General features: G+C 51.3%; 12 protein-coding genes across 12 annotated transcripts; 5 read left to right on the forward strand and 7 right to left on the reverse strand.

Moving 5' to 3' along the window:
• Nucleotides 1–235: 235 nt before the first annotated feature.
• On the forward strand, nucleotides 236–861 carry BJY04DRAFT_181287 (uncharacterized protein). Its single transcript, XM_073710181.1, has one exon. The coding sequence runs from the start codon at nucleotides 298–300 to the stop codon at nucleotides 469–471; it is 174 nt and encodes a 57-aa protein (XP_073574874.1). The 5' UTR covers nucleotides 236–297; the 3' UTR covers nucleotides 472–861.
• BJY04DRAFT_232500 (putative stress response protein Nst1) lies at nucleotides 618–4656 on the forward strand (the record flags this gene model as incomplete). The annotated part of the gene is made up of 5 exons (XM_073719764.1): nucleotides 618–2035; nucleotides 2117–2361; nucleotides 2411–3974; nucleotides 4026–4136; nucleotides 4187–4656. Exons 1-5 carry the CDS (start codon nucleotides 940–942, stop codon nucleotides 4654–4656), a joined length of 3486 nt encoding a protein of 1161 aa, XP_073574875.1. The 5' UTR covers nucleotides 618–939.
• Nucleotides 4657–4762: 106 nt separating this feature from the next.
• On the forward strand, nucleotides 4763–5128 carry BJY04DRAFT_158817 (uncharacterized protein). The gene has a single exon (XM_073709011.1). The coding sequence runs from the start codon at nucleotides 4868–4870 to the stop codon at nucleotides 5078–5080; it is 213 nt and encodes a 70-aa protein (XP_073574876.1). The 5' UTR covers nucleotides 4763–4867; the 3' UTR covers nucleotides 5081–5128.
• A 628-nt stretch (nucleotides 5129–5756) lies between these two features.
• BJY04DRAFT_158840 (vacuolar protein sorting-associated protein 35) lies at nucleotides 5757–8879 on the reverse strand. Its single transcript, XM_073709013.1, has 4 exons — nucleotides 8490–8879; nucleotides 6793–8404; nucleotides 6194–6742; nucleotides 5757–6132 (listed from the first exon to the last, which is right to left on the reverse strand). The coding sequence occupies exons 1-4, from the start codon at nucleotides 8624–8626 to the stop codon at nucleotides 5815–5817; spliced, it is 2616 nt and encodes an 871-aa protein (XP_073574877.1). The 5' UTR covers nucleotides 8627–8879; the 3' UTR covers nucleotides 5757–5814.
• A 1-nt stretch (nucleotide 8880) lies between these two features.
• Nucleotides 8881–9921, reverse strand: BJY04DRAFT_158839 (uncharacterized protein). Its single transcript, XM_073709012.1, has one exon. It carries the CDS (start codon nucleotides 9814–9816, stop codon nucleotides 9217–9219), a length of 600 nt encoding a protein of 199 aa, XP_073574878.1. The 5' UTR covers nucleotides 9817–9921; the 3' UTR covers nucleotides 8881–9216.
• A 1106-nt stretch (nucleotides 9922–11027) lies between these two features.
• BJY04DRAFT_232504 (transcription factor TFIIIC subunit TFC6) lies at nucleotides 11028–13504 on the reverse strand. Its single transcript, XM_073719765.1, has 2 exons — nucleotides 11952–13504; nucleotides 11028–11898 (listed from the first exon to the last, which is right to left on the reverse strand). The coding sequence occupies exons 1-2, from the start codon at nucleotides 13339–13341 to the stop codon at nucleotides 11045–11047; spliced, it is 2244 nt and encodes a 747-aa protein (XP_073574879.1). The 5' UTR covers nucleotides 13342–13504; the 3' UTR covers nucleotides 11028–11044.
• A 244-nt stretch (nucleotides 13505–13748) lies between these two features.
• BJY04DRAFT_158859 (uncharacterized protein) lies at nucleotides 13749–14977 on the forward strand. Its single transcript, XM_073709014.1, has 2 exons — nucleotides 13749–13936; nucleotides 13991–14977. Exons 1-2 carry the CDS (start codon nucleotides 13901–13903, stop codon nucleotides 14939–14941), a joined length of 987 nt encoding a protein of 328 aa, XP_073574880.1. The 5' UTR covers nucleotides 13749–13900; the 3' UTR covers nucleotides 14942–14977.
• Nucleotide 14978: 1 nt separating this feature from the next.
• BJY04DRAFT_158863 (dolichyl-phosphate beta-D-mannosyltransferase) lies at nucleotides 14979–16066 on the reverse strand. Its single transcript, XM_073709015.1, has 2 exons — nucleotides 15837–16066; nucleotides 14979–15753 (listed from the first exon to the last, which is right to left on the reverse strand). Exons 1-2 carry the CDS (start codon nucleotides 15938–15940, stop codon nucleotides 15120–15122), a joined length of 738 nt encoding a protein of 245 aa, XP_073574881.1. The 5' UTR covers nucleotides 15941–16066; the 3' UTR covers nucleotides 14979–15119.
• A 99-nt stretch (nucleotides 16067–16165) lies between these two features.
• On the reverse strand, nucleotides 16166–16875 carry BJY04DRAFT_181294 (uncharacterized protein). Its single transcript, XM_073710182.1, has 2 exons — nucleotides 16622–16875; nucleotides 16166–16573 (listed from the first exon to the last, which is right to left on the reverse strand). Exons 1-2 carry the CDS (start codon nucleotides 16806–16808, stop codon nucleotides 16254–16256), a joined length of 507 nt encoding a protein of 168 aa, XP_073574882.1. The 5' UTR covers nucleotides 16809–16875; the 3' UTR covers nucleotides 16166–16253.
• Nucleotides 16876–17080: 205 nt separating this feature from the next.
• BJY04DRAFT_181296 (uncharacterized protein) lies at nucleotides 17081–20032 on the reverse strand. Its single transcript, XM_073710183.1, has one exon. It carries the CDS (start codon nucleotides 19711–19713, stop codon nucleotides 17614–17616), a length of 2100 nt encoding a protein of 699 aa, XP_073574883.1. The 5' UTR covers nucleotides 19714–20032; the 3' UTR covers nucleotides 17081–17613.
• A 1637-nt stretch (nucleotides 20033–21669) lies between these two features.
• Nucleotides 21670–22854, reverse strand: BJY04DRAFT_214949 (uncharacterized protein; the record flags this gene model as incomplete). Its single annotated transcript, XM_073715352.1, has 2 exons — nucleotides 21670–22687; nucleotides 22742–22854. 2 exons carry the CDS (start codon nucleotides 22852–22854, stop codon nucleotides 21670–21672), a joined length of 1131 nt encoding a protein of 376 aa, XP_073574884.1.
• A 175-nt stretch (nucleotides 22855–23029) lies between these two features.
• Nucleotides 23030–25641, forward strand: BJY04DRAFT_181300 (SURP domain-containing protein). Its single transcript, XM_073710184.1, has one exon. The coding sequence runs from the start codon at nucleotides 23078–23080 to the stop codon at nucleotides 25544–25546; it is 2469 nt and encodes an 822-aa protein (XP_073574885.1). The 5' UTR covers nucleotides 23030–23077; the 3' UTR covers nucleotides 25547–25641.
• Nucleotides 25642–25684: the final 43 nt, after the last annotated feature.

A 25684-nucleotide genomic window follows, 5' to 3' on the forward strand; every position in this document is an offset into this window, starting at 1 on the left:
TCACTCTCTCGGAGTAAATCATCCCAATGTGAAGCTGACGATCTGAGCTCTGCATCGAAACAGGCCAGCTCAATGAGGGTCGCAAAGGACGAGACAGCAATTGGTAATCGGATTGTCACTTAACTAATGTAAGGTTTAGGTTGCAAGTTCCACAAGGTAGCTAGCTTTGAACCACAGCTCGTGGAGTACGTATATATTGTCAATGGCATGATGCAAATATCATTGTAGGCACAAAAGTACAGAGAGCAGGTATTGATTATACAGCAGTAGACGCCGCGTAGTCCGCGTATACAGCTCATGATGCGTCTCGCTTATAGCGGCTATCGAGGCTATCAAGGCTATCCCTTTGCGGCCAGCGGCAGGGCAACCAGCCAGAGCCCAACATCCGGCGTCAATCCAGTCATCATCGCTAAGGTAGGTCCAGGTGTACAGCGACGCTCTCTCCTCTTTGATCATAAACCTAGTAGTTAGTACTCCGCAGAAGGTTCCTGTTTCCCCCATCATTGAATCCTCCCATACAGCCTTCAGCCTCTCGCGTCACTCATTATCCTCCTCCCTTGACTACTTGGCCCGTTTCGTCGAGCCGCCCGGCCAATTTCCACCCCTCTCTCCGCCCTCACTTGGGGGCATTATACCTTGGCTCCCCACCAGCCACTGGAAGCCGCTTTTCTTTCAGTCGCAAATTCAACACCTGGAAGTCTGCTTTCGTCCCATTCTTGCTCCTCACCGTCATTTTGTCTGCTTTCCTGCGCGAACCATCTGGTGAGCACTCTGAAATTTTAACTTCGTTCCTCCGGGAGGCTCCTGCTCCCGCCCTACGCTATCCCCGTCGTCTAACCATTTTGCTCCGCCTTCTCCGACAGCTCCTGTGGTCGGGCTGCAAGAACCTTGGAGGTTTAGGTCTTCGCACCTCTTCCTGCGAAAAGAACATATGATTTCATGCCTACTCACGCCACGCCCGGCCCTACTTCTAGTTCCACAATGTCCAGTCATGTGCCCGCAACGGCCCCGACACGTTCTACAAGCCGCGAAAACTCAGCAATGAGCGACTCTCGCAGCTCCTCCATCCCAGACCCTAAGTTGACTTCCGCAAATCGCAAGAAGCAAAAGCGGCGGCAAAGAGCAGCTCGTATGGAGGTGACGCGTGAGGCACCAAACGGAGATGTGCATGGGAACACCGACGTAAACGGAACCAACTCCACACTTACTGGCGACCGTGATCTGCATGAGCAAGTTCATGATGATGGCGATAATACAAGTGAGGATGCGCTAAACGGACATAGACATGATATTCAAGAGCTCCCAGATCCATCTGAATACCACCCGAACGATCCACAGAGCTCGAGTCGGAAAACAAAGAAGAGAAAAGGGAAAAAGGGCCGTAACGGGTCGCATGCAAGCTCTACTCCTCTATCAACTCCGTCCATATCCCTGTCGCACACTCTTCCCCCGCCTTTACCCCCGCATTTCGGATCACATTCCTCCCCAAAATCAAGCAAAGAGCGAAGCATATGGAATACTTCAACACAGGAAGAGAGAGAGAATATCAAGACCTTTTGGTTAGAGCTGGGGGAAGAGGACCGGCGCCAGCTCGTCAAGGTGGAGAAGGACGCGGTGTTGAAGAAGATGAAGGAACAGCAAAAGCACTCGTGCAGTTGCACTGTGTGCGGGAGAAAGCGGACCGCCATCGAGGAAGAGCTGGAAGTTCTTTATGATGCCTATTATGAGGAACTTGAACAGTACGCCAACAATACGCAAGGGACGTTCGAAAGAGGGCCGCCGATGATCCCCCCACCGCGACTGTACCAACCACCATTACGGCCCCCCGGTCATCACACGCACACACATGGCCAGTTCCACCCCTCGCGGGGTCGTGTTACCGAGTTGCCCGAAGAAGAGGACGAAGACTTGGAGGAGGACTACGATGAAGAAGAAGAGGACGATGAGCCGTATAGTGATGAAGAGTACGAGGACGAGGAAACGCGAGCTGCGCGGGCCGACTTTTTTGCATTTGGGAATAGTCTAACTGTTAAAGGTAAGACTCCTGAAGTAACAATCTCCAGTATGAAGGGCCCCGGGCTGATTTTGCGTTCTGTCTCCGCTGCGGTTCATTCAGATGGAATTCTCACAGTTGCAGACGACCTATTGAAAAATGACGGGAAACATTTCATTGACATGATGGAACAATTAGCTGAGCGTCGCATGCAGCGTGAGGAGGATACGCAATACGGCATAGCTGCAGCCCACCAATCTCTCCACAGTGGGCATAACCATGGCCCTCTGGACGACGAAGATTATGACGACGAAGAAGACGAGGACTATGATAGCCAGGAGGAGGAGGAGTACGAGGAAGATGAAATGGTTTGCATTCGAAGATCGGCTGATTCTGGGTTAAACTGACGAATGGTAGGACGCTATGACTGAAGAACAACGTATGGAAGAGGGCCGTCGCATGTTTCAAATCTTCGCAGCTCGGATGTTTGAACAGCGGGTCTTGACAGCCTATCGAGAAAAAGTGGCTGAACAGCGCCAGCAGAAGCTACTCGAAGAGCTCCTGGAAGAGGAGAACTTGAATGAGCAGCGGAACGCCAAGAAAGCTCGAGAGGCTCAGAAGCGCAAGGACAAGAAGAAACTGCAGAAACAGGCAAAGGACGAAGAGAAGGCTCGAAAAGAGGCCGAAAAGGCGGCGGAGGAGGCTGCCGCTAAAGCCGAGCAGGAGCGAAAACTTGAGGAGCAACGAAAGAAAAAGGAGGAGCAACGAAAGAAGCGCGAGGCCGAACGGAAAGCCCAGGAAGAGGAACGTGCCCGTAAAGAGGCCGAGCGGCAGAAGCGGTTGCGAGAGGAGCGCGATAAACAGGCAGAAGCTGAACGAAGGCAGCGTGAACAGAAAGAACAGGAGAAGAAGCGGCGGGAGGAGGCTCGGCGAAAAGAACGCGAGGAGCGTGAACTGAAGGAGCAGAGGGCGAAACAAGAACGAGAGCGCAAAGCACGAGAGGAACAGGCGCGGAGAGAACGGGAGAAGGCCGAGCGTGAGGATCTAGAGAGTCAAGCTAAGAAGACCTCAGTTCCAACTCCGACAAATCTGTTTCCTGCGCCAGGATCTTCGGGATACCAACAATCACCACTCCCTTATTCCCCTACCCCTGTGGGCTCTAAAGCTCCAACTCCTGCCAAAGGCCGGCGGTCGTCCCAGCAAGGGTCACACAGCTCGTCTCCACGCTCTCAATCTGCCAGCGCAGAGGCATCTCAGGTGTCACCACGATCAGTCCCTTTGTCCCAATCGTCAGGGTCATCTGTCATATCGAAGTATGGCCCCGCACACACCATGCTTCATCATCCCCATCCTTCAACGCCAATGTCTCCTATTGGTAGACCCAATCCGCATCCTCCTGGGCTCTCTCCTTCAAATCCTCCGGGGCTGTCCGGGCTGGTTCCTCGTCCTCCCATGGGCCACGACCTCCCTACGTACCCGCCGCACTCAAGTCCATTCATGAATCAACTCCGGGGCTTTCCTGCTCCCAATGGAATTCCCGCACCCCCAGGAATGAATGGAACCCGTCCAATACCTCCAGGTAGAGGATTCCCTCTTGAGCCACCAGGCCTTCCTTACGGTGCTCAGCCACCACTCTCTGGCGTTTTCCCACCACAGCCGGGTGCTTTACCGCACGGTCATTCAAGACAGCCGTCGAACTCTTTCGAGCGATCACCCCTTAACAGTAATGCTCAGCCGTTCCCAATCACCCGGCCCAGTCCGATCAAACGTCCACCCAGCTCTCAGCAAGAACAGCATCGACGAGATGTAGACGACCTAAGTACGCAGCTAGGTAGTAGTGCACTGCTTGATGACACCGACATTCCCCTGTCGTCGTCGTCGCAACTCTCCCAGTCTCTTCCGGGCCCTGCTGCCGCGTCCATGCCAGGTCCCTCGCGGGCTAGCTTTGCAGGATCCTCGCTGTTTCCGGACCCTCTTAGTGGTGAGTCTGGTTTCAAACCCAGACGCGATACAGTAGCTAACATTTTTGCAGTCAAACATAGCAATTTCCCCGTTAGTCCAGTGATTGGAAGCAATACGTGGGGTGCGCAAATGCCGTTCGGAGCCTCTTTCCCCGGTGGTCCGACATGGGGATATATGCCTGGTTAGTAGTCCAATCACAGCTATACGGCCTTCTCAGCTAACACTGAATAGGGAACAATTGGACGAATAACAACGCCTTCGGTACAGCTGTCCACCATCGTGCACACACATCGCGCCCTGTTGCGATTCGACTATTGCTCATTCAGGCTTGCAAGCAACTCAGCGCGACCAGTCCCAATAAAGACGGTGACGGTTATCACAAAGTTCAAGATGTTCTCCACCAAGTTGAACAACTGCAACCCCCAAATGAGCCCCCAATTCCGCTCCAGGAAATGCTTGATATCTGCGACACAGAAGGCAACCCGCAGAACGGAGGCGGGTCGTTTTCACTCAAGGACAATGACGGTTTCGTCAAATTTGAGCCGGACACCAATAGTGCGGCTCCCACTCATCGCGGCAGCATTGCGCCCGGCGAAATCGGAAGCCCTATTCCGAGTAGCACCATCCCTGCACTCGGTGGCCTCAGTACACCTCCTTCCTCTTTCCTCCGACAATATTCATCTCCCACCACAGGTTTCTAGTCTAGGCGTTTCGGATGGACGGGGAACTATTGCTCTTTTTAACGTTTTAGGAGGAGAGACATTTCTCCTCCAATGATCATCTGCTATGGGTTAAGGTTAAGCGCCGTCATGTTTCACTCCATTCTACTTCGTCCCCTCGCCGACATTACTCCTCACCTTTCATCTCCTTTCTACTCAACCACCAAACCCGTATGCATGCCCGTGATATGATATGATCATTGCTTCTCTCATCGTTTGCTTGCATCTCACTGTCAGTGTTACTGTTCGATTGATTCTTTTCTCTTCAAACCACCCATGGGCAACGTTGTCATGTATTTTTTATTCTTACCCGCTTACCATGCAACCTCCTATCTACTCTCAGAGTAGAGAATACCACCACTTTCTCCCCGGACAAGGAGAACTGTATTGCACCACCACCATGTGATTTTTTTTTTCAACTGCGATATTTCGTAGAGTCTCTCTAGCCCAGACCAACAGATCTCAGTGATATCAGTGTTAATCCAGACAGCACATCACTTTCTATTCAGCCCATCTTGGCCCAGAAAGGAGGCACTGTACTCCAGACCAGGCAGTAGCTCTATTGGCCCTATCCCAGGTCCGAAGCGCCTTCAGCACGCGCTGCATGGTGTTCCCATTCGGGCCAGTTTCCGGATGGCTGATCTATGACCATATACCATCAAAGTATGCAGACAAAGGCATAAAGATTCCAAGTAAACGACACCTGCAATCGCCAGCGCTGCAGGTGTGGTTCCCTCCTTCCCCTGGTAACCCTGAACTAATGTGTTCTTTCCGACTTCGGAAACTGGTGTATTCACCCCTGGATGCCCGGTGCAAGGCAGGAGCTAGGCGCCGATCGCTCCTGCCTTTGATGAAGTAGATGTCGTACAGGTGAAATTCGCTCAAACAAGGAACTGTGTATGCCCAGGAGAGTTTGGTCAAGAGTTCAGACGACGTTGATCAATTGGTGTGGAAGGAACGGAGGGCAAAGGGAATCTTACGTACATAGATACATAGTTATAATCATAAATACAAGCGAGAGGTAAATCTTTATAACAGTAACATGCTGGAGCCAACAACAAAAGAAAATGTTCACTACGGTATAGAACAGAAGAAAGACTCGGCAAGACCCAAACTAATGTATAGTTGGAAGTTGGCACCCTAAGTCCTCGCCTCCGTGACCACCCCCTCAAACTCCCGCGAGCGGATATACTCCAGCGTCCGCTGGAAATGTTTCTTCGGATTCTCTAGCGCCGGATTCGGCTCATCCTGGTCTGTCTGCAGATTCGAGTGGATGAGTTCAATTAGTCCGTTCAGGTACTTTGTCGTGACAGTCTCGTTCTGTTGGTCGAAGTAGTAGACGTAGCGGTTTAGAATCTCGACGAAGAGTTCAACGGAGACGGCGGTGTCCATGCAGGCGTCTGCGACACGAAGGGCTCGCTGCAGGCATTCGAGGACGCGCTTGCCGTCGCGGTAGAGCTGGAACTTGTTAGTGTGTTTGTTTGGGGCAAGGTGGTTGAAAAGGGGAAGCGGGACTTACATCCTTGGCGTCCTCTTCGCCGCGATGAGGGTTCTCGATCACCCACCAGAGGTGACTGGCTAGGTAGACTGCGCGACACTGGTCGGGTTTCTTGAGGAGTTTGCTACCGTGCAGAGCAGCTTTAGTGATGAGTGTGTCGTAGTTTTCCTTTGAAAAGCCCCGACTCCCATGCAACGCTCCAGCAATGATACAGACGGCCTGGAACTGGGCGCGAGAGTCGCTGATAGAGTCTTCGTAGATGGTGAATGCCTGTGCAAAGAACTCGTAGCTGAATTCTTCGAAGCCCGTTTGATCGGCGACCTCGCCGCACATGACGAATAAGCGGAGCGCGAGGTCGGCGCAGCCGGGGTTGACGCGTTGGTAGAGGTTGTTGACACATTGGTGCATGAAGCGGTAGAGGGCGGAGGATTGCGACTGCCAGTTGTCGTCGTAGTGCTCGCGGGATTTGAGTTTCCGTGCCAGACGGATGGAAGAGCTGACGATGGCGGGGAAAGTGTAGCGGATTCTCTCGTTGCCGTCGAGGTATGCTTTTCGGGTTGCTTGGAGGAGCTGAAGTTGTTAACAAGGATAGGTATGATCTGATTCAGCGAGGTACATACCTTAAGTTGGGTGTCATTTTCTGAAGCCTGCAGTAAATGAACTATCCTCGCTAGCCACCCTTGTTCTTCAATCGCCTCTTCCGATTCACCTCGCCTTTGTGCGCCAGGGTAGCCTCCGCCCTGCTGCACTCCTTCCTTTATTATGACCCGTAGAGAATCTAGCACACGATCTAGATTTTCGGTCGTGGCAATTGGTGTTCGGTTCTTCAGAAGACTTCGAGCAATCTCGCCCGCAACGGATCGACGGGTAGGATATGACTGAGAGGTTAAGAGAGGGAGATAATGGGGCAAAGCCAAGGCTGTGAAGATCGAAACGTAGGAGCGAAGTGGTGCAACAAGTAGATGCAAGAGGTTCTGTTGCGTTGGAGCGGCATGCAAGTCTGCATGGTCGGTGTACTCGGCGGTCTCTTTAGCAGCGAATTGAAGTACTTGGTCAACGTACTGCAACTGTTCAGGATATGTGTTGAGAGCAAGGTTGACGAGTGACACCAACAGCGCCATTGTATCTTGGATAGGCAGTCCGCGCGACTTGATCAAGTTGACCACTTGCTCGTAGAATATGTCGTACAGTTTGACGTCCTGAGGCGCTTCTGACTTTTCCTTTTCGTCACCTCCATTCGCCGCAGGCTCTTCAGCCGGTTTAGGGCTCTGCTCCGTTTCGGTCTTTGGCTGCTCAACACCATTCTCTTGGTTCTCTTGTGTTTCGGTTACAGTCTCTTCCTTCGGCTGTTCCTTCGTCTCCTCGGAAACTTTGAGATTCTCCAGGAGCTTGACAACGGCGTCCTCCTCCCTCTGCTTTCGTGTCTCTGGGTCGGCCGAAGCCTCTGCTTCGCGAGCCGCATACGATGATAACCGGTCCATAAGCCCTATAACAATCTTCTTCAGATCCACGTGTGGGTTGAGTCGCGAGATGGCCGAGAGTAACAGATCAAGCGTATGGAGGTGGAACTCGTCGGGGAACACCTTCGTAATCACCTCAAGCAGGTATTCCTGCGCTAGCACATCGCGGCACTGCACAACCTGCTCCAGCAGTGCTTGCAGGATTCCAGACTTATACGTTTCTAGATCGACCAATTGACTCAGGCGAACAACATTACTTCCAACCAACAGCTCCAGCTCTCGGCGCTCCTGCATCCGCTTCTCCCGCTCTCGCGACGGGCCCTGGTGCTGTAGCCTCACCCAAAGCTTATTCATCTCCACGAAGTTCGTTAGGACGAAGTTGATCGAGTCTTGGAGGTTCCCCTCAGGCCCGTCTCCAGTCCCACCGGGCAGGTAGTCCCTCGCTTGACCGGAGAGGTAATACCGCAAGAACAACCCGCGGATCGGATGCTGAACGCCGCGGCTCATCTCCATCATGTCCTTCATGATCTCTTTCACCGGGGCATCCTCCACAGACATGTACACGGTGCCGACGGTGATCATAAGGTACAGTCGGGGAATAATATTACCCGCATACTGGACCAATTCGTATAGATCTGCAAGGTGGTTGACCGGGTGGTTCTCTTTCAGGTAGACGGAGAGATGGCGCAGGGCGTCGAAGACGGCCATGTACAATTCGTAGTACTGCTTGGGGCCTAGGCTGGGTGTTCGGAGCTCAGAGACCAATGTCGAGCTATTACAAGAGCACAATGTTAGCTCAAGTCATAGTCTGCAAGAGTCGCAAATCGCGCATCACTGCTGCCTGAAGCTCGACTCACCCGCATTTGAGCGCATCCATCAATTTCCCCGGCGTCTCAAGGCATTTCCGCATCATGCCGGATTGTTGGCGCACGACCCCCAATGCCTCCTCCAGGAGACGGCTCTGATCCTCCGGGGGCGCTACCGTGGTGGCCATTATGGTGGTTGGTTATCTGATCTGAACCGGTGGTGAGGGGATCTGGGCTCAAGAGCGGAGGTAGAAGCGGCTTGGGTTAGGCGGTAAACAGCTCGGAAGAGTGGCGGAGCAATCACGAGGTCCAAAGGGAATGAAAATAGTATAGCGGAGGAGGCTCGAGGAGGCTCAATGGTTGAAGAAAAGGGGAGAGAGAAGGGGAAGGTAGGTAATTCATCAATTAGTTAGTGGAGGTGTTGGGAGGTGAAGCCGTTGTTGCTAAGGACATGCGACCAGAACAACGTACGTAATGTATTTATTCTATCCCAAATACCGGTAATCCAAATACTCATGTGATTTTCATTCTATAGAGTACATCATGATCTATAACCAAACAACGAAACGCCTGTATCCTTCCAACCTTCCAAAACAAATAATCCATCATTACAATCGTCGTTTCAGTCTCGCAGTATCAGGTCATACTAGCCATTATGCACCATCATCATCATCATCGTCGTCGTCGTCGTCATAAACATAACAAGAGCAGCGTAGTCGAAAGAAGTATGTAAGAACGACATCGAGTAACTAATTACCCATTCCAGCCTCAAAACAGATTAAGCCTTGAAGATGGTGCCATTCAGTCCTCTAGCCTTGAGAGTAACATCCGTGGCATTGAAGAGGCCTCGGGGAGAATGTACACCCTCCGTCCCATTGAGACCACGAGCACTAAGCCGAGCATAGCTTGTGGTCTCGTTGCTAGAGGCCTTTACAATTGATGGGAGCTTGTTATCACGAGCCTTGAGGTGGGAATCGAGAGACTTTCCAAAGGCACGCGCAAGTCTGTCCAGACCACGGGGGATTAATTCTTCCTCAAAGACGGAAGTCGGCGCTGGGATAGCAATGGAGCTGCTGGTATATGTGATGACAGTCCAGATTGGCGAGATTGAGGGCGTAGGTGTTTGAGTTTGAGTTTGAGTTTGAGGGATGGTTACTGTCACTGTCTGAGAAGGGGCGCCTAGTGCAGTCACAGTTTCAACAACGGTCTCTACCGCTGGTGGCGGAGGAGGAGGAGGAGGAGGAGGAATGCCTCCCACATTGACGATATCATAATCCGGGCTTCGGCGCTGGATTGTAGTGTTTAGGCCGGTTTTGGTGAGAGGAAACGCGTCGGAGGTGAGCGCCAGAGCAAAGTAGATGAGTGTTGCGGTATGCATAGTGCTAGCAGTAGAGATAAGAGGTTGAAATAGAAGAGACAGAGAAGGAGAAAGAGCAGGGTAACAGCTCGAGGTGAAAGAAGGTCAAGAAAGGACCTTAGGATGGTTGGTAGGGTAGAGAAGTTGCTTGGTGCTGAGAATGAGAATCGACAGTGTCAGTCAAGCGGCTTCTTAAACCCCAGAACCAACAACGTCACAGGCAAGAAATCTCTCATGCAAAAGCATAACGTGGGCCCCTTCGGCATAATGATCTGCAGGTTAGGCCCATCAGATTGAAGTATAACGGCAGCTGGCGCGTCCTCTCGGTCTGGATGACAGCCATCACCGAGTATACAGGGGGCTGGGGCAATCTGAGCAGGGACCAGCCACGGGATTTTTTTATTGATAGTCGGCATATCATCCACCACTACGCAACTATTCCATGATGATGCTGTAATCTCCGGAGAGCGGCTGTCTATCTTTCTTTTCATCAGCAGTGCGGTCGTCGTAGTCTATCTATCTCCTGTACTCCTTTGGGGGTACGGTACTCCGTGGGCTTCTGGGCTGAATGGTGTGGCTGTGCTGATCAACTGTGGCGTTCGGGGTCATCGGCAACTTGCAACTTGTTGAAGATGAAATAAGCATAAAATAGGTAACAATGTGAGGAGATTCGGCTAAGCAAGACGATCATATTCTATTCTTAGTTTTGGTTTGCCTGCATGCCCGTGCTGAACGCGCAACACCCTGCAAAACAGGTCAGAGGGTGTACATCAAGCGTAGACGAATCGGTCAACCATCATAATGTGCATGGTGCATGGAATCGTATTCCGGCCGTTCGACACCATACTCCTATTTCTGAAGCTTTGTGAGGGCGAGATGGACTCCCCGTTCGGTATGTTCCTTTCTAGTGAGGTTCATGTCGCATCGAGACACGAGGTCTGTACCAAAGTCGGTATGGTATAGCCCTTCAGATAGAGTCCGAGGCAAGTCGCGTGGCACTGAGGGACTAGCGGCCAAAGAATCCGGCTTGTTTTTCGTTCGCGTCGAGAGCAATCGTGATCATGGGCTAGAACGGACAACCACCGATCGTTTCCTAGTCCAGATTGCTGCTGCATATACTTTAAGGTATGTACCATGCAGGGCTCGTGTAGCATACGTAACAAGTTTCGCGATCATGTTCAAGATGTTGCAGCGGCAGATAAATCACACACTGTAGCGAGAACTGGCAATTTTCGGAGTGATATTAGATCTAGGTTGCCAGGTCTTCAACACGAATTAGGCCGCAACCTAAACCGGCAGCTGCCCATCCAGCACAAGCCTGGTTAGGGTTCCATGACAGTGTCGTAACGTGAGTTTCTTCCTCGAAAATGGTAACCACCACAGTCCCATTGATCAGCTTACGGTCCCCTGTCATGTTGCGCAACAAACTAATACTCTCGGCGCGGTAGCCGTCGTAGAACCGACTGGTTCCGCAGCCTGTACAGTCCGCCCCTCGGACCCAAGTATGCGAAAACCAGGTTTGTTGCCATTGCTTTTCTTTCGAGTGTAGTAATCTCCGTAGCGGATTTGTGGCAACCACCGTGCCCCCAGTACTGCCAACAAGTATACTTGGGTGCCATGGGCTGCTTGTTGCTAGAGCTGAAACAGTACTCGACAGTCGGGCGACTGCTAAGGTGGTGAAGAAGCGTCGAGCAGTCAATAGACGCACGAAGTCGTTATCATCACTGGAGACGAAGGAGTGTAACCAGGGCGAGTAGGTAAGGTGTGGCGAGCCCACTCTCATGCGGTTTGTGTCGGCCTTGTCTTTTTCAAAGTCAATGAGCGAGGATAGCCGCGTCTCTCCGTCCATAGAGGTAGTAGCTACTATTTGAGGGTGTGTTGGATAAGCAGATGCGATGTTAAGCACATAAGTCGAATGTATGGGATGGTAAAAGTAAGGCGATGGACTCGACCGCTCCCCAGGCGCAGATGGCGGCGCAATGCTGTAGACAGCAACGAATCCATTGGCGCAGCCCACAGCAATGTCGCTCGATGATAGCCATGTGACGCAAGTACATACTGACGAAGGTGGCTTTGCCTCGAATAAAGGAGCATCAATCCTGTCTGTAGATGGTTAATGCAACGATCCAAAACAAAAAATACTGTCTCAGACTTACGAAAGTCGGTTGTGTTGGGGTCTCTGCTGATTTTGACATCAATCACCCGCACATAACCATCACTCCAGACACCAGCAAGAAGCCCAACGTTCCTAAGTACATCTTCCTCATCTTCATCCCGCTGCTCTCGGGGTATATGGCACCAGACTATCCGCCTCAAGTCACCCCAATTGGTTCCCAGGACAGAACGCAGCCTGGGCTTAAAAGTCATATCAATAGATTTTGTGAGTTTGCCGCCCTTGTCAGCTTTGAAAGCCCAAAGCTGTATTGCACAAGGATAAGAAGCAGATTCGCGAAACGCTGGAGCCACGTAGTCTTTGAGAGGATCCGGATACAGCTCTTTTTGTTCTTTCGTGACCGGGACGACAACGGCGAGGTACTGATTGAGGCCGGCCTGATTCGGCGCCCAGGCAGTGCACTGCACGCGCTGACCGATATTCAAAATCCAGCCTTGTCGTTTCTTCTTCGCTGCATCGGATGCCTTAGGCTGGGTTTCTTTCCGGCCCTTTGCCTCACCCCACGCATCTCCGAAATTAAGAGCATCGTACTGGTCGAGATTAAAGACCATTTGGTCGTTGGCGGGCCCGATCAAAACTGTATGCTTCCCCTTTCTCGACCTGGGTAAAAAGGTCTTCCGAGCCTCCGTTTCCGTGATCTTCACAAGTTGCTGGCGTGTCCTAAGCCGCTTCCCAGGTTCATCCCCGTAGAACCAGTCCCAACCAGTCGTCCTTTCCCTCTTCAAACCATCCGGCTCGGCTCCAAACGTCGGACCATATGTATAATCCCGTAACTTGTCAGCCTCTTCTAGCGAGATCCGAGTCGGAAACGTTGAGTCAATGCCCCGACCCCATCGATCTCTCGTATACAGAACAGAAAGAATGTCCCTCTCATCAAGCCCGAAGGTAACCTGCACATGCACAGACTTTCCAACATGCTCGGCTGGATTCCATGTACCGCGCGAATGAGTCTCGTAGCCGGTAAGGGCAAGAGTGCCATCCGCTTGTCGTTGCTTTGCAGGTTTTGATTGAGATTGTTTTGGCGTTTTCGGGCGGCGCCGGCGACTGATGTTTGTGATGGGTACGTGCTCTCCTGAGAATGTGGCCTCGTCCGCGTCATCTTCATCTTCAGCGTCATTTCGGTCGTCGCCTTCTTCGCCTTCAAATGCTTCATCTTCGTCGTCGAGATCTTCTTCTTCCTCTTCGTCTTCTTCAGCGTGGAATTCATCGCCAGAAGATTCATCAGGAACATGAACGGGCTTTTTGCCTTTGTTCCGAGAAGGCTTGGTTGTTCCTTCGGCGGAGTTTGCGTCCGACTCCTCGCTTGCCAGAGGATCTATGGTGTAGGTCTTGCGGACGCCCGAAAGGCGGCCGGATCTACGAGTTGAGGGCATGTTTGCGGCTCTTCAGGTCTTGCACTGAAGCTCTTGTGGTAGCATCTCTGCGCGTAATAAGTTTGACTTGACAAACGAGTACCTCGTTAATGAATCAGTTACAAAGAAACATGTCTCCTCAGTCCTTCACTGATGTCAAATGTTTTTCCTGCAAGAGAGCAATATAAAATTGAAGGAGGGATGAAGATGAAGACGAGATGGTCGAAACCCATATCTACCGATCGAGACTAGTGTAGATCTTGGCGTAATATAACGGACTGATACGGTAATGAGGCGCTCGTCTTGCCTGGGACCAAGAGCCGACGTGGTATTTGGGTATTCTCTGATCACCTTTAGTATTGGTCCATTTGTATAGCTCCGTAGTCGAATGCTCAGCCTGAGATTCCGAGAAGGTGAAGAAATCAAGCGTGCTACTAGTAATCAACCGTAATTACATCATTGGTGGGCTACAAGAGTCATCAAGGCGTGAGATGTGTTCTTCAAATACCCCGCCAACAGCTTCGAAGAACCTCAACTTATAACCTTTGAACTCTCGGCCTACCGAATATACTCTATCAACATGGCTCTATCATATCCAGGAACCCTGCACAACTATGTATAGATAATCTTCTCGGTTCTGCGGACACTTTCATGGTACTAACGCTGAAAGGCCCCCAATCTGGTAGCCTTCGAATTCGGCTCACCAAGTACCCCCAAGCCACACAGCCTACTATTCATCGGTGGTCTCACGAACGGCCTATATTCAGTGCCATATGTTCACGAAGTTGCAAAAGCTTTGGAGCCAACAAAATGGTCCATTTTCTCTCTTCTGCTCTCTTCCTCGTACGGCGGCTGGGGCATCGGTAGCCTCGACCAAGACGTTGAAGAGATCGGTCAATGCATCGATTATGTGCGGGACCTAAAGCAGAAGTCTAATAGCACTGGTGCCCCTGGCAAAATCGTCATTATGGGCCATTCTACAGGGAGTCAAGATGTCCTGCACTACGTGCACGCTCAGAATCCGCTCCCACCCAACCCGGATGTTGACGGTGTACGCGGTCTTACCCGTCCGGCTGTGGATGGGGCGATCATGCAAGCACCCGTATCGGACAGGGAAGCACTACTTGAAAAAGCTGAGAACCCAGAAGCCCGCGAGGCGTACGATAAGCTGCTCAAATTTGCACGGGAGCACCCTGCTCGTACGATCTGTCCTATTGAGCTTACGGCATCGGTTGGGTTTGACCACATTACCCCAATCAACGTGCGGAGATTTTTGAGCCTTGCAAGCCCTGATAGCCCGGCAAATCCGTCAGAGGATGATCTGTTTAGCTCGGATTTAACCGATGGAAGGCTTGAGGAGACGTTCGGACAAATTGCGAAACGGGGCTTGCTGCGAACGACGCTTGTAGCCCTGTATTCCGGAAGTGACGAGTATGTTCCCAAGTATGTTGACAAAGAAGGATTGCTAGCACGGTGGAAGCGTGCCGCGAATTCCGGAGGGGAGAAGAAATGGGACGACGAGGCCACTGGGATCATTCCGGGGGCGAGTCATGATGTTCGAGATGAAGGACAGGCGTGGCTGATTGAACACATCCTGAATTATCTGAGCCGAGTTGCGTGAGCACGACAACCGTCCAAGTAGCAAGAGTAGCTCAAATTGAACAGGGTTAAATTGCCGGACGGATATAGGGAAGTTGACATTAATATACAGGACATAGGAAAGTAGATGCGGTGGTCATCACAGACAGATAGACATGGACAAAGAAGGAACAGCCGAAGCAATAGAAACAAGAACGAAATCAAACCTTTAGCCAGAGAGTGAGAACACCCTTCAGATACTCCACAATCTCAGACCCTCCAAGCTTACTCTCTCCATACAACCGATCCACAAAGGTGATCGGACACTCGGCGACCTTGAATCCCATCGCCTTCGCCCGCACCATCATCTCCATCTGGAAACTATATCCTTTACTCTGTGTGCTGGAAATCACCTTCTCCAACACACTCTTCTTATACAAGCGGAAGCTCCCCGTCAAGTCACTCACGCCCGGCATGAGCATCACATCCGCAATCAAGTTCGCCGTCCGCGAGGTAAATTTCCGGAACAGATCCCAACCGTATACACCACCGCTGATACCATCGCGGCTGGCGTAGCGCGTGCCAGTGACAATATCGGCGTCTGTCTCCTTTTGAATGCGGATCATTTCAGGGATGAACTTGGGGTGGTGGCTAAAGTCTGCGTCCATGATGATCACGAAATTGCCGGTAACGAACTGCAGGCCGTGGACATAGGCGGTTCCGAGACCGAGCTTGCCAGCGCGGGGCTTGAGGACAATGTGTTCGGTGCCCCAGACTTTTTGGAGCTGTTTGGCGACTTCGAGGGTACCGTCGGGGGAGCCGTCGTCAACGATGATGACTTCCCAATCTAGGTTTCTTAACACACAGTCAGCTTTTGTCTACTCGAGTTTGACGTTCTGTTAAAAGTTAATCCAGTCGGGGAGTTGAGGGTCGCTCACCTCTCTCGAAATGTCCGCTCCAGGAGCCAGCATATGATGGGGAGGTTCTTCCGCTCATTGTAGGTTGGGAGGATGACAGAGTACTTGTTGCCCTTGGGTGCCATCTTGAATGTGGGATGAGGTCAGAATAGAAATTAATGCCACCAGATAATGCAATGGAGAGTCAGGAGAGTAGATGATAGCTTCCTTAGTTGTGGTGCTCAGGAACCACGTCGCGGGAGATCCGCCGCGGTCGCCAAAGAGCTAAATCTGGCCCGAATGCGGCCTCGACTGATCTATACCTACGAACTACCGCTACTCACTCTACTTCTACTCGACCAGCAAAGATACTCTTGAACTCTCAAATTTACACAGCAAGGCAATTAAACACTAACACAGATAATGCATAGAAATCGTACAATGGCAATACAAGGAAATTTAATACCCCTCTGCTCCATCCAGCTTCCCCCAAAACCCCTTCCCAACCTTCCCCTCATCCTTGATCCGGTTATACGGCTTATCGTGCCTATTATCGATCTCTTCGTTGTGCTTCTTCACATCCTCTGGAACATTAGCCTTGGTGTTCCCATCGTCATCGACATTCTGAGACTGCTTGCCGTCTGTGATGGTGGGCTTGGCGTTGTTTGAGGGGCGTGTGTTGATGTCTTCTTCGATTTCGCCGGACGGGTTCCGGGATTGCTTGTAGCTTGGCTGGGACTTGGAGCTGTTTTCACTCTTTACATCGGGGGGTGGTGCACCTAGGATATGTTAATATATGGTACAGCAGGTCGAGAAGAGTGACGAACCTGGATGTTCCATATCGCGCGTTGGCTTGTTTCGGTCATCCTGGGGATTCTGCTCGCCATTACCGTACGAGCTTTGGCCGTTTAGTCGGCGTTGGGTCTGTGGGAGGATGGGTGAGCGGAAGATTGTACGGGAGGTCGTAGGGTTGATGGCGCGGAGGGCGCGAGTGCTTCGGAAGACAGAAGTCATGGTTGCGTACTATCTGATTTTGAATCAAATAGGTAATATGATTGTGTTTTTTGCTAATTAAGTGAAGTTGAGAATAAAGTCTTCTTCCTCTTTTATACTACGTGAGAGCTGGAGGTGTGATGGCTGGCCAGAGTATGACGTTGTTGGCCGTCATCGTTTCGACTGAGGATGGTCACTACCCTACCTACTACCTTAGGTAGGCAGGTAACCTACATTCTACGAGGGGGGTACGCCTTTAGCCGAGTACCTACTCCCCATTCTATGGTCGATGATTTCTGTGTTCTCTGCTGAGTCTTGTTTTAGATCTGCTTGCATAATGGATATATAGATGGAGAAACGAAGTACAGGCCTGCACTTGGGCAGTAACTGTATGCCAATATACATTCAAAAAGGCATGATACTATCCAATCAAGCGATATCGAGAAAAAGACAAATGACAAGAACGGGGTACAGTGACCCTTATGCAACATGATATACCCACGAACGCCATATATAGCCTGTTAAGCATCATAAATGAGAGTCAAGAACCAAAGCATAGAGAACCATCCCCAAAAAGAAGCAGATGATATCGTGAAATAATAACCAAAACAAGAGGGTAGTAGTTGAATAGTCAAAAAACACGTCAGTCTTAAACAAAGAGACCAGGAATCCAAGATCACGCCGAAAGAAAGATATATGACCACACAAAGAAGAGGCTGTCGCTCATAAAAGCACCATCAAACCGCCCTTATAACGCCGATACCACGATTCTAGTTGTCGCTTTTGAAAACACTTTGGGTCGATTGGCTTGGATCAGAACGCCAAGCTAGTCAGTTAACGAAACACAATAACATATGCTCTGGTATTGCGCTTTCGCTGTGTAAGTCTGAGTGGCGCTTCCATAGCCCTTGACTGTCGTTGTTGGCGTCGGTTCATTCACACTGACTCCAATTGTTTCCTGGGACACCATCCCGTAAGTCTCGTCATTCATCATCTGCATTTGTTGACAGTACGGGGCGGGCGCATCCGGATTATCTCGTTTTTCCTTCATCTTTATCCTGCGAGGATAATAAGATAATGAGGTATCCGCTCGTTTCGACAGCGAATCAGCCGAGATGACTCTGTCAACCTCATCAGAATCCCCATCCGAGTTGGAGCTCGACGAAGCGTACTGGGACTCTTGGGTTGTCTGGTTAATATAGAGGAAGAACTCCATGACAGTGCTATTCCACCAGCAGAACCACGGCCGATCACCTACATCGACGTCACGTTTGCGGTGGTGGAAGTTGGTAAGCACCTCGTCTTCGGAAACGGCTCGCTTTGAAACATCTGCCGATGAGAATGTGTCCTCCGGCAAAACGATGAGCTTGTCGAAAAATGTGAAGAAATGAAGAGCGGGGCCAAGGTTGAGATCGCTCGTATCCAAAGTCAAATCGAGGGGTATTGAAGGTTTTGTGAATAATGGCGCCTGCGCACCATAGGTCACAGAATCAGGGATTGAGTTGCTGATGAAATCAATAGATTTATCATAGTCGTCGCCCGTGATTTTAATCGGGATGGGTTTGCCGCTATGGCAACCCCATGTTGGGGTTTTGTCTTGATCGAGAATGCAGAATTTGGACTGATTCTTTGGTTCAGCAGGGATAGACCACTTCCCTGTTGGGATGAGCGGTATACCGGATGGAGTACCGGGGAAAGGTGTTGCATCCGTTTGGGGAGGGACGGTGATCGTGGTGATATAAAGCTCCTCGTCTGGCGAGGTCGCCTCTTCTGCAGCTTTCTTGGCTCCCAATATTCCGCCTATGGCACCTCCAATACTTCCTCCAACAATCATGACCACTGATATCAGCACTAATGTCCAGACTGGTAGTCCACAGCACACTCTTTTCTTGCCCTTTCTCTTAAGCTTCTCTTCAAAAGCCATGACACCTGTGAGAGGCGGTTCCCCTGGTGCGCCGTTCCCACTTTCAGTAGCCTGATTCCCAGCAACCAGTGTTCTTGATGATACTTCCGATGTAGCAAGGTCTCGTTCGTTGTTGCTACTAGACAGATCCGAAGAGGCTGCGACATCCGGTAATGCAGCAACGGTTGCTTCTAACTTGGGCGAAGTGCCTTCAGGGTATCGAGAATAGGGCGGAAGTTGTTCAGTGTAACCGTCGGGTCCAATCAAATCGCCAACGTCATCGGCAGCACGGTTGGGTGGTCTTTGGTACGCTTCTTGGTTATGGACGGGAAAGCCTAGGGGTATACCCGATTCTGACAAGTCATCTTCAACCACATTCTGGGTATACAATCCGTAAGGGTGCTGTGGGCCGCTTGTCTCGGGTAAAGGGCCGTCCACCGGACGAATAGTGGACGTAGTAGCCACACTAGCTGAGCGACTCACACCAATCTGCGGATACATCCCATAAGGGTGACTGGGCCCGGTAGCGCCGGTATAAGGACTAAGGGCACGTGGTGGGAGGGAAAAGCGGGATGATGTGCTTTGACTGCGTTGTGAGGTCGAGGGAGCAGTGGAGTTCGATGTTACAGAGTTGCGATACGACAGATCAAACCCCTTTTGAGGTAGACTAGATCGGTGAGGGGTATCATCGTCGAAGGAAACGCGGGCATCATCTCGAAAAGGATTCTCTAGTAGTTCATCGTCATTTGTTGACGTGTTGTATGGCTTTTGATGATGCGGTAGTGAGGACCGAAGGGTGTGCGATGAGGCAATGGACGAGATGGACAAACTCCGGGGTGTTAATGTCGCTTGCTCCGCATCTATGGGCTCTAGAGAGTATTCATCTGAGAAGACATTGGGATTTGAGGAGCGACCGGGGGTAGACGGTTGATGCATTGAATCACGATTGTCGGCCGTTCCCGATCGTGACTGAGATGACTGCGACAAGGAGCGAGAGGGATTCGAAAAGAGACGCCCAGACATGGCGTTATAGAGCCCTAACGGGCTTCCTAGACTTCTCAGTCAAACCGAATCGGAGACCGAATCCGTCCGCTACCTGGGTTCGCTGGATGTCGGGTTGGCGAGTTCACGGCAAAGGAGTGACCGGGGAATCTGGCGCTGAGGGGCTGGAGGTCGAAAGATGGGAGAAAACGACCAAGATAACAGAGCAAAGAGCGCAATAGGCGTGCGGATGAGGTGATACCGAGAAAGAATGAGGCAGATGAGTAAGGATAAGAGGGTGGGAGGATAATGGGGTCGTCAGTGGTGGATGAAGAGGCGGATCTGATGGGAGGAGAGAGGAGAGAGAGAGAGAGAGATTGAGAGACTGAGAGAGAGGGAGAGCCGGAGAGGATGTGGCAGCCTGAGGATCGAAGTATTCCCTACCTGGGACTAGACTGGTTTCCGTCTTGGCTGAGGGAATAACCAATTAACCATTCATCACATCCAGCATCCATCGTCCATCATCGAACCCTCGACCATCGTCACTGAGCCTACCTACTCCACCAGGAAAATCCAGTCGATTCGTGGAGTACGGAGTAGTAGCCCTTAACGGAATTCAAATCCTTGGGGCCGTTTTGGCTACCATGTCTACTTCGTTACTACTATACAAACAGGATCTTATCCTCCACTTGTCCCCAAGCGATCGATGCTGCGCCTCAACACTTTTATTTTCAGCTCATCTCGTTCTAGATTGGAGAATCCTCCCGGCCCATCCTCGGTAGATGTACAACAGTACAAGAGCATATGGGAACACAGCACAACCTATTGTCGTGACAGCCACCTCGGAAATATGTCACTAAACTTGGTCATCCAACCGATTGTTCCCCGCCGGTCCTTGGCATAGAGAACCATCAGAACTGCATGTCAGAGCGAGGAAACCCTTGTGATGATCATGTTGCAAGCGATCTCTGATAACTCACTTAATTCTTCCAAAACACGACCGTCCAAGGAGACACAGTGATTTCCTAGGGATGAGATTCCATTCGCACTCAAAAAAGGGCAGCACTGTTGAACCTAGAAAGGACTTACTCCTTGGTTGACTAACTATGCTCCGAGAGTCTGAGACTGATGTACTCCATCATCCATGTCTGCCTGAACCCGGAAAAGCCCCAGTTGTGACAGATGAACCCTTGAAGGTCTCTCCGCATTCCGGCGGACTCATCGTCGTCGTCATCAACCCGCAAGGAGGGCCATGAGATCACTCGATCAACTACTCAATCCTTAAGGAAACTGCGGGTGCGGGCTCTCTCTGACCATCATTATAAAAGTGGCCGATAGCAGTAATTGTTCGGCAAACAGAGTACTCTTGGGGTATTGGTGAGAGCTGGCGGAACCGACCCATGAAATTACGCGAACTACAGGACTAAAACTCAGCCCTGCGAGCCCGCAGCTGTCTGGCCATGGTTCTGATTTATCATCACCAAAATCCTGCTTTCACTCTCCTCGGTCCCTAACTAGCTGTCCTTCAACACCTCGTGGAGCTCTACCATGACCCAGTAATCTCGGCGCAATTCTCAGACGACCAAGTGCCAAAAATTCGTAACCCATGCATGCACTGTCAGAAAGGACGCTAATGGCCGAGTGTTCTTAGATCCGAGACAAGAGGTATTTATAGGTCCAACGATGCCCATTTCCGATGGAGTAAGCTGAATAGACATACTGCCGTTCACAATTTCAGTACAGGTGCAAGACCTGTACAGCGGTCTGGTTCAGAATTAGTCCCTTGACGTCGAGACCTATCTTTTCGCAAAAAACGCGTTCAAACAGCGCTACAATGCTCATGCGTTTCTTCTTGCATCTCGCAACAGGGTCGACAAGGCCACTTACTTGCCTTTGTATGGCAAGATGCCGTCCATAGACCCCTTAATTTCCACCCATCCTAATCCCCGGAGGCTGGTATAGACTACTACTTGGTGATCCAACTGCGAGCCCGGGCAATCATGAGGACTGCCTCTTGAGAGATAGGATCTCCGACAGTTTCACAGCTCCCTTCTCCCCCCACCCTTCTCTTCCACTCTGGATCGAAGGCCTGACATGTACATACCAAGCCCATGCTCGCCTATCCAGTTCCTCCACAGTGAGGGTTGGGGCCCATGATTGACAGACCAAATCAATTGACTGTAATAGCTGGCTCAAACAGGCCTGTTTCTCCTCGCCAAGTGCGGCATTCCTCTTCTGCAAGGATTCTGGCTCTTTGGCGGCGTCGCCACCAGGTGCCTTTGTGAAAGACTTCAAGAGGTATGACCGTGCGGATTGCGGCGTATGTATTGGAAGCATCTTATCTGTCTTTCTGCTTGTGTCGGAGTTGTTCGCACGCCTCGATGCTTCAGTGTCAACACCCCACAGTGGTGGCGCCGGCGCTGAGCTTTCTGCAAGGTGGTGCCCCAATATGTCATCTGATATAGTCTCCCTGTCCTGAGGCCCAGGTGCAGGCTGGCCCTCGCGAGAATTATAGTCCCACCGTTTGAGCACTTTAATTTTCCTGCCCAAGACAAAGACTGTAGGCTGGCCTTCACCCCATTCTTCCTCCTCAGTAGACTTCCCGCTCTCAATACCCAAGCTAACAGCCTTCGACCGGCTGTTTGCACTAACTAGAGCTTGGGCCAGACTGAGTCTGCTGGATATTGGTTGCTCAGGCATCGTGTACCTCAATGCACAGACCGCAAAGGCGAGTACAAGTGGCGCTCGGTTCGTGAGTAACACGATGTTTGAAAGCTCCTCTTCAGTTGCGGTTGAGACCGGAAGAGCTAGTGCGCATTCGACGGAGAAAGGAGTGGCAGCTTCTCCTTGTGAGGAGGCTTTGGACCTCTTGCTGGGTGAAGATATGGTGCTTTCTGCAGGGGCTGAGCGTTTCTTGGATAGCCTCTTTGCTGCGTTGTATATTTGTTTGGCAATCCTGTCGTCTTTGAATATTTCTTGCACTGGCTTGAGGCCTCCCTTGGATATAGTCTCAGCGCTGTAATAACGTTAAGTCAATTGAAGCTACCGTCCTGGCGACTTCCTCTCATACCTTGTGAGATCCGCCTTGATAAGCTCATTGATCCTGCCCATTGCTGTTGCTAATGGCACTTTGGCATCCTGGGAGAGGAATCGCAAGAGTGCTTGCACTTGAGAAGCAGCCATAATATCCTGCAGATATGTTAATTCTTCTTCAGGGTGTAGGTACTGGAATAAATCGTGTGAGAGAAGCTGGTGAGGTCAGTCTAATGTATCTGCCTCAGGCACTAGTAGGCGATCATCCGCCTCCGCTCCGAGTCCGAGAGCTTTCAGTCACAAACTCATTGACCTTCGACATCATACGCAGGAAATCTCAACAACAGGCCCGCTGCGGCCGCAGATCAGCAAAATGCCAGAAGACTCCCGATCAAAACCCTTCCCCGACCTCTCCTCGAAGCTCTCCGCCCCAGCCAAGAAGTCCCTCTTCGAACGCCAAAAAGCCGAAGCCGAAGCCAAACGAGCTCGCGAGAATGCCGAGACCGCTGCTGTCTACGAGGACTTTGTCAAGTCATTTGAAGATGACTCCCCCGCCGCCTCACGCTCAGGCCTTGACGGAAAGCAGAACAGGTTCGGCGGGGCTAGGAATACCGGCGGGTTTGGAGGACCTGGAAAGCGACATTTCACGAGCTCGGGACCGCGCATGAGCGGTCCGGGGACGTTGGGGCCGCCTCCTTCATCGCTCTCGAGAAAACGTGCCCATGAGGGGTTTCAGCCATTCCCTAGAGGGAGGGATTCCCCGCGTGGGACGCTGGGGTTCGAGAATCCTTCATCTGCGGCAGCAGCATTTCGGGCTGAGGATGATGAGGATGAGAAGAGGGTAGAGTCAAAGGAGGCGGAGAGAGCGGCGGCTAAACCAACACTTTATCTCGCGTCGCTGCCACCTGGGACGTCTCAGTCTGTGGTAAAGTCGTTGATACCGACGGTGCTTAATGTTGATAATGTGAGGTTCCTGCGTCCAACGGGGCAGCCTGCTACTGAAAGAAAATCAGTATCAGCAATTGTTACACTCACTAGTGAATCTGCTGCGTCTGATATCGACAGTAGCGTCAGTGCTCTGCAGAACCGATATCTAGGATGGGGCTACTACCTCTCTATAGCACGACATCTGTCTTCTGCTGCGATTGGCTCAGCCGTCGCAGTTGGCCCTTCTTCAACAGGTTCTCTTCCATTCGGAGCAAAAAGCATCGCGCCAGAGCTTGGAGGCAGGCTCAACCGTGCACCGCCCCCTGGTATGCATCGAGGCGGCTTTGCTCCTCCAAGTTCATACGGAGCAGCATATGCCAGCAATAACTCTACTACCCAGGTGGAGGTGAGAGCACCATCTGACTTGAAGCAGTTAAGGCTCATTCACAAGACTCTGGAGAATTTGCTCAACTACGGGCCTGAGTTCGAGGCCCTTCTCATGAGCCGGCCAGAAGTTCAAAGGGAGGAGAAGTGGGCTTGGCTATGGGATGCAAGAAGTTCCGGAGGAGTATACTATCGGTGGAAGCTATGGGATGTTGTCACAAATAGCCGCTCGAAAGGTCTCAAGGGGAGCAAGCAACAAAAGTCCTTACCAATCTTCGAAGGTGGTGCGAGCTGGATTTTTCCAGAAACTAAACTCACGTTTGAGTATATTACTCGACTAGACGAACTTGTCTCTGACGATGACTACGACTCATCCGATGAGGATATGTCCGATGGAGAAGATGAGCGACGGCAACAAAGCGGAGCGCCTCCCACTGACAGCTCCAGTCTGAATGATGGACTCGGCCATATGAACCCGCTCAAGAAAGCGAAACTGGCTCACCTTCTCGCTCGCCTTCCAATTACCCATGCAAAACTCCGCAAAGGCGATGTAGCGCGCGTAACCTCATTCGCGATCAAACATGCCGGCGCCGGCGCCGATGAAGTTGTGGAGATGATCGTCTCAAACATAATGAACCCTTACGTCTACACTGGCGCAAACCCAGACCGCGAGCTAGAGAAAGGCCTCGCCCGCAAAGAACAGCGGGGAGACGATCTTACAACCAACACAACCCCTACGACCACCCCTGCAGACGACACCAAAGAGAAGTTAGATACATCAGCCGCCAAACTTGTTGGCCTCTACCTCGTCTCCGACATCCTCTCCTCGTCTGCCACTAGCGGTGTCCGACATGCCTGGCGCTACAGACAACTCTTTGAATCATCCCTCAGAGCCCACAAAGTCTTCGAGCATCTCGGCCGCTTAGAAAAAGATCTCAAGTGGGGCCGGTTGCGTGCCGAGAAATGGAAACGCAGTATCGGCTCCCTCCTAAACCTATGGGAAGGGTGGTGTGTTTTCCCGCAGTCAGCGCAGGAACATTTCTTCCAGGTGTTTGAGAAACCGCCGTTGACGGAAGAGGAAGAGAAGGCCGAAAAGAAGAAGGCTGAAGAGGCGGAGCGTGCGGCTGCGGCATTCTCAAAGAACAAGAGTCGATGGAAGGCTGTCGATGAGGATTCCTCTGCCAGCAGGTTTGATCCGAGTCGGCCTGCGGAGCCTGAGGCCAAGACAACCCCCATGGACACCGACCAGCCGGGTTATATCGACGAGGATGAGAACATGAGTGATATAGATGGTGAACCGATGGAAGATAGTGACGAAGATGCCGATGGGAATCCACTTGACTATGACGAAGAGGAAGAAGACGAACAAGACAAGATGGTGCTGGATGAAGAAAGCAAACCCGAAGAGAAACCTCTACCACAACCTGAACCCGCCTCTGAAGAGAAACCGCCGGAGATACCGACAGGGCCTGTTCGAAAACCACGGCCCAGAGCGGAGGATATGTTTGCCGATTCGGATTCGGAGGAATAGATAATAGGTATTGTTTATGGTTGGTTGATGCATGATACAACTTTTTTCTTATTCAAAAAAACTATGCCCACCTTCGCGTATGTGTAAAATCCAACCACTTCTACTTGAATTACAATAACGCAACCTTTTTAAGATAGC

The sequence above is a fragment of the Aspergillus karnatakaensis genome (assembly GCF_047715665.1).
Source record: "Aspergillus karnatakaensis strain CBS 102800 unplaced genomic scaffold BJY04scaffold_8, whole genome shotgun sequence".
NCBI classification, from domain to species: Eukaryota; Fungi; Ascomycota; class Eurotiomycetes; order Eurotiales; family Aspergillaceae; genus Aspergillus; species Aspergillus karnatakaensis.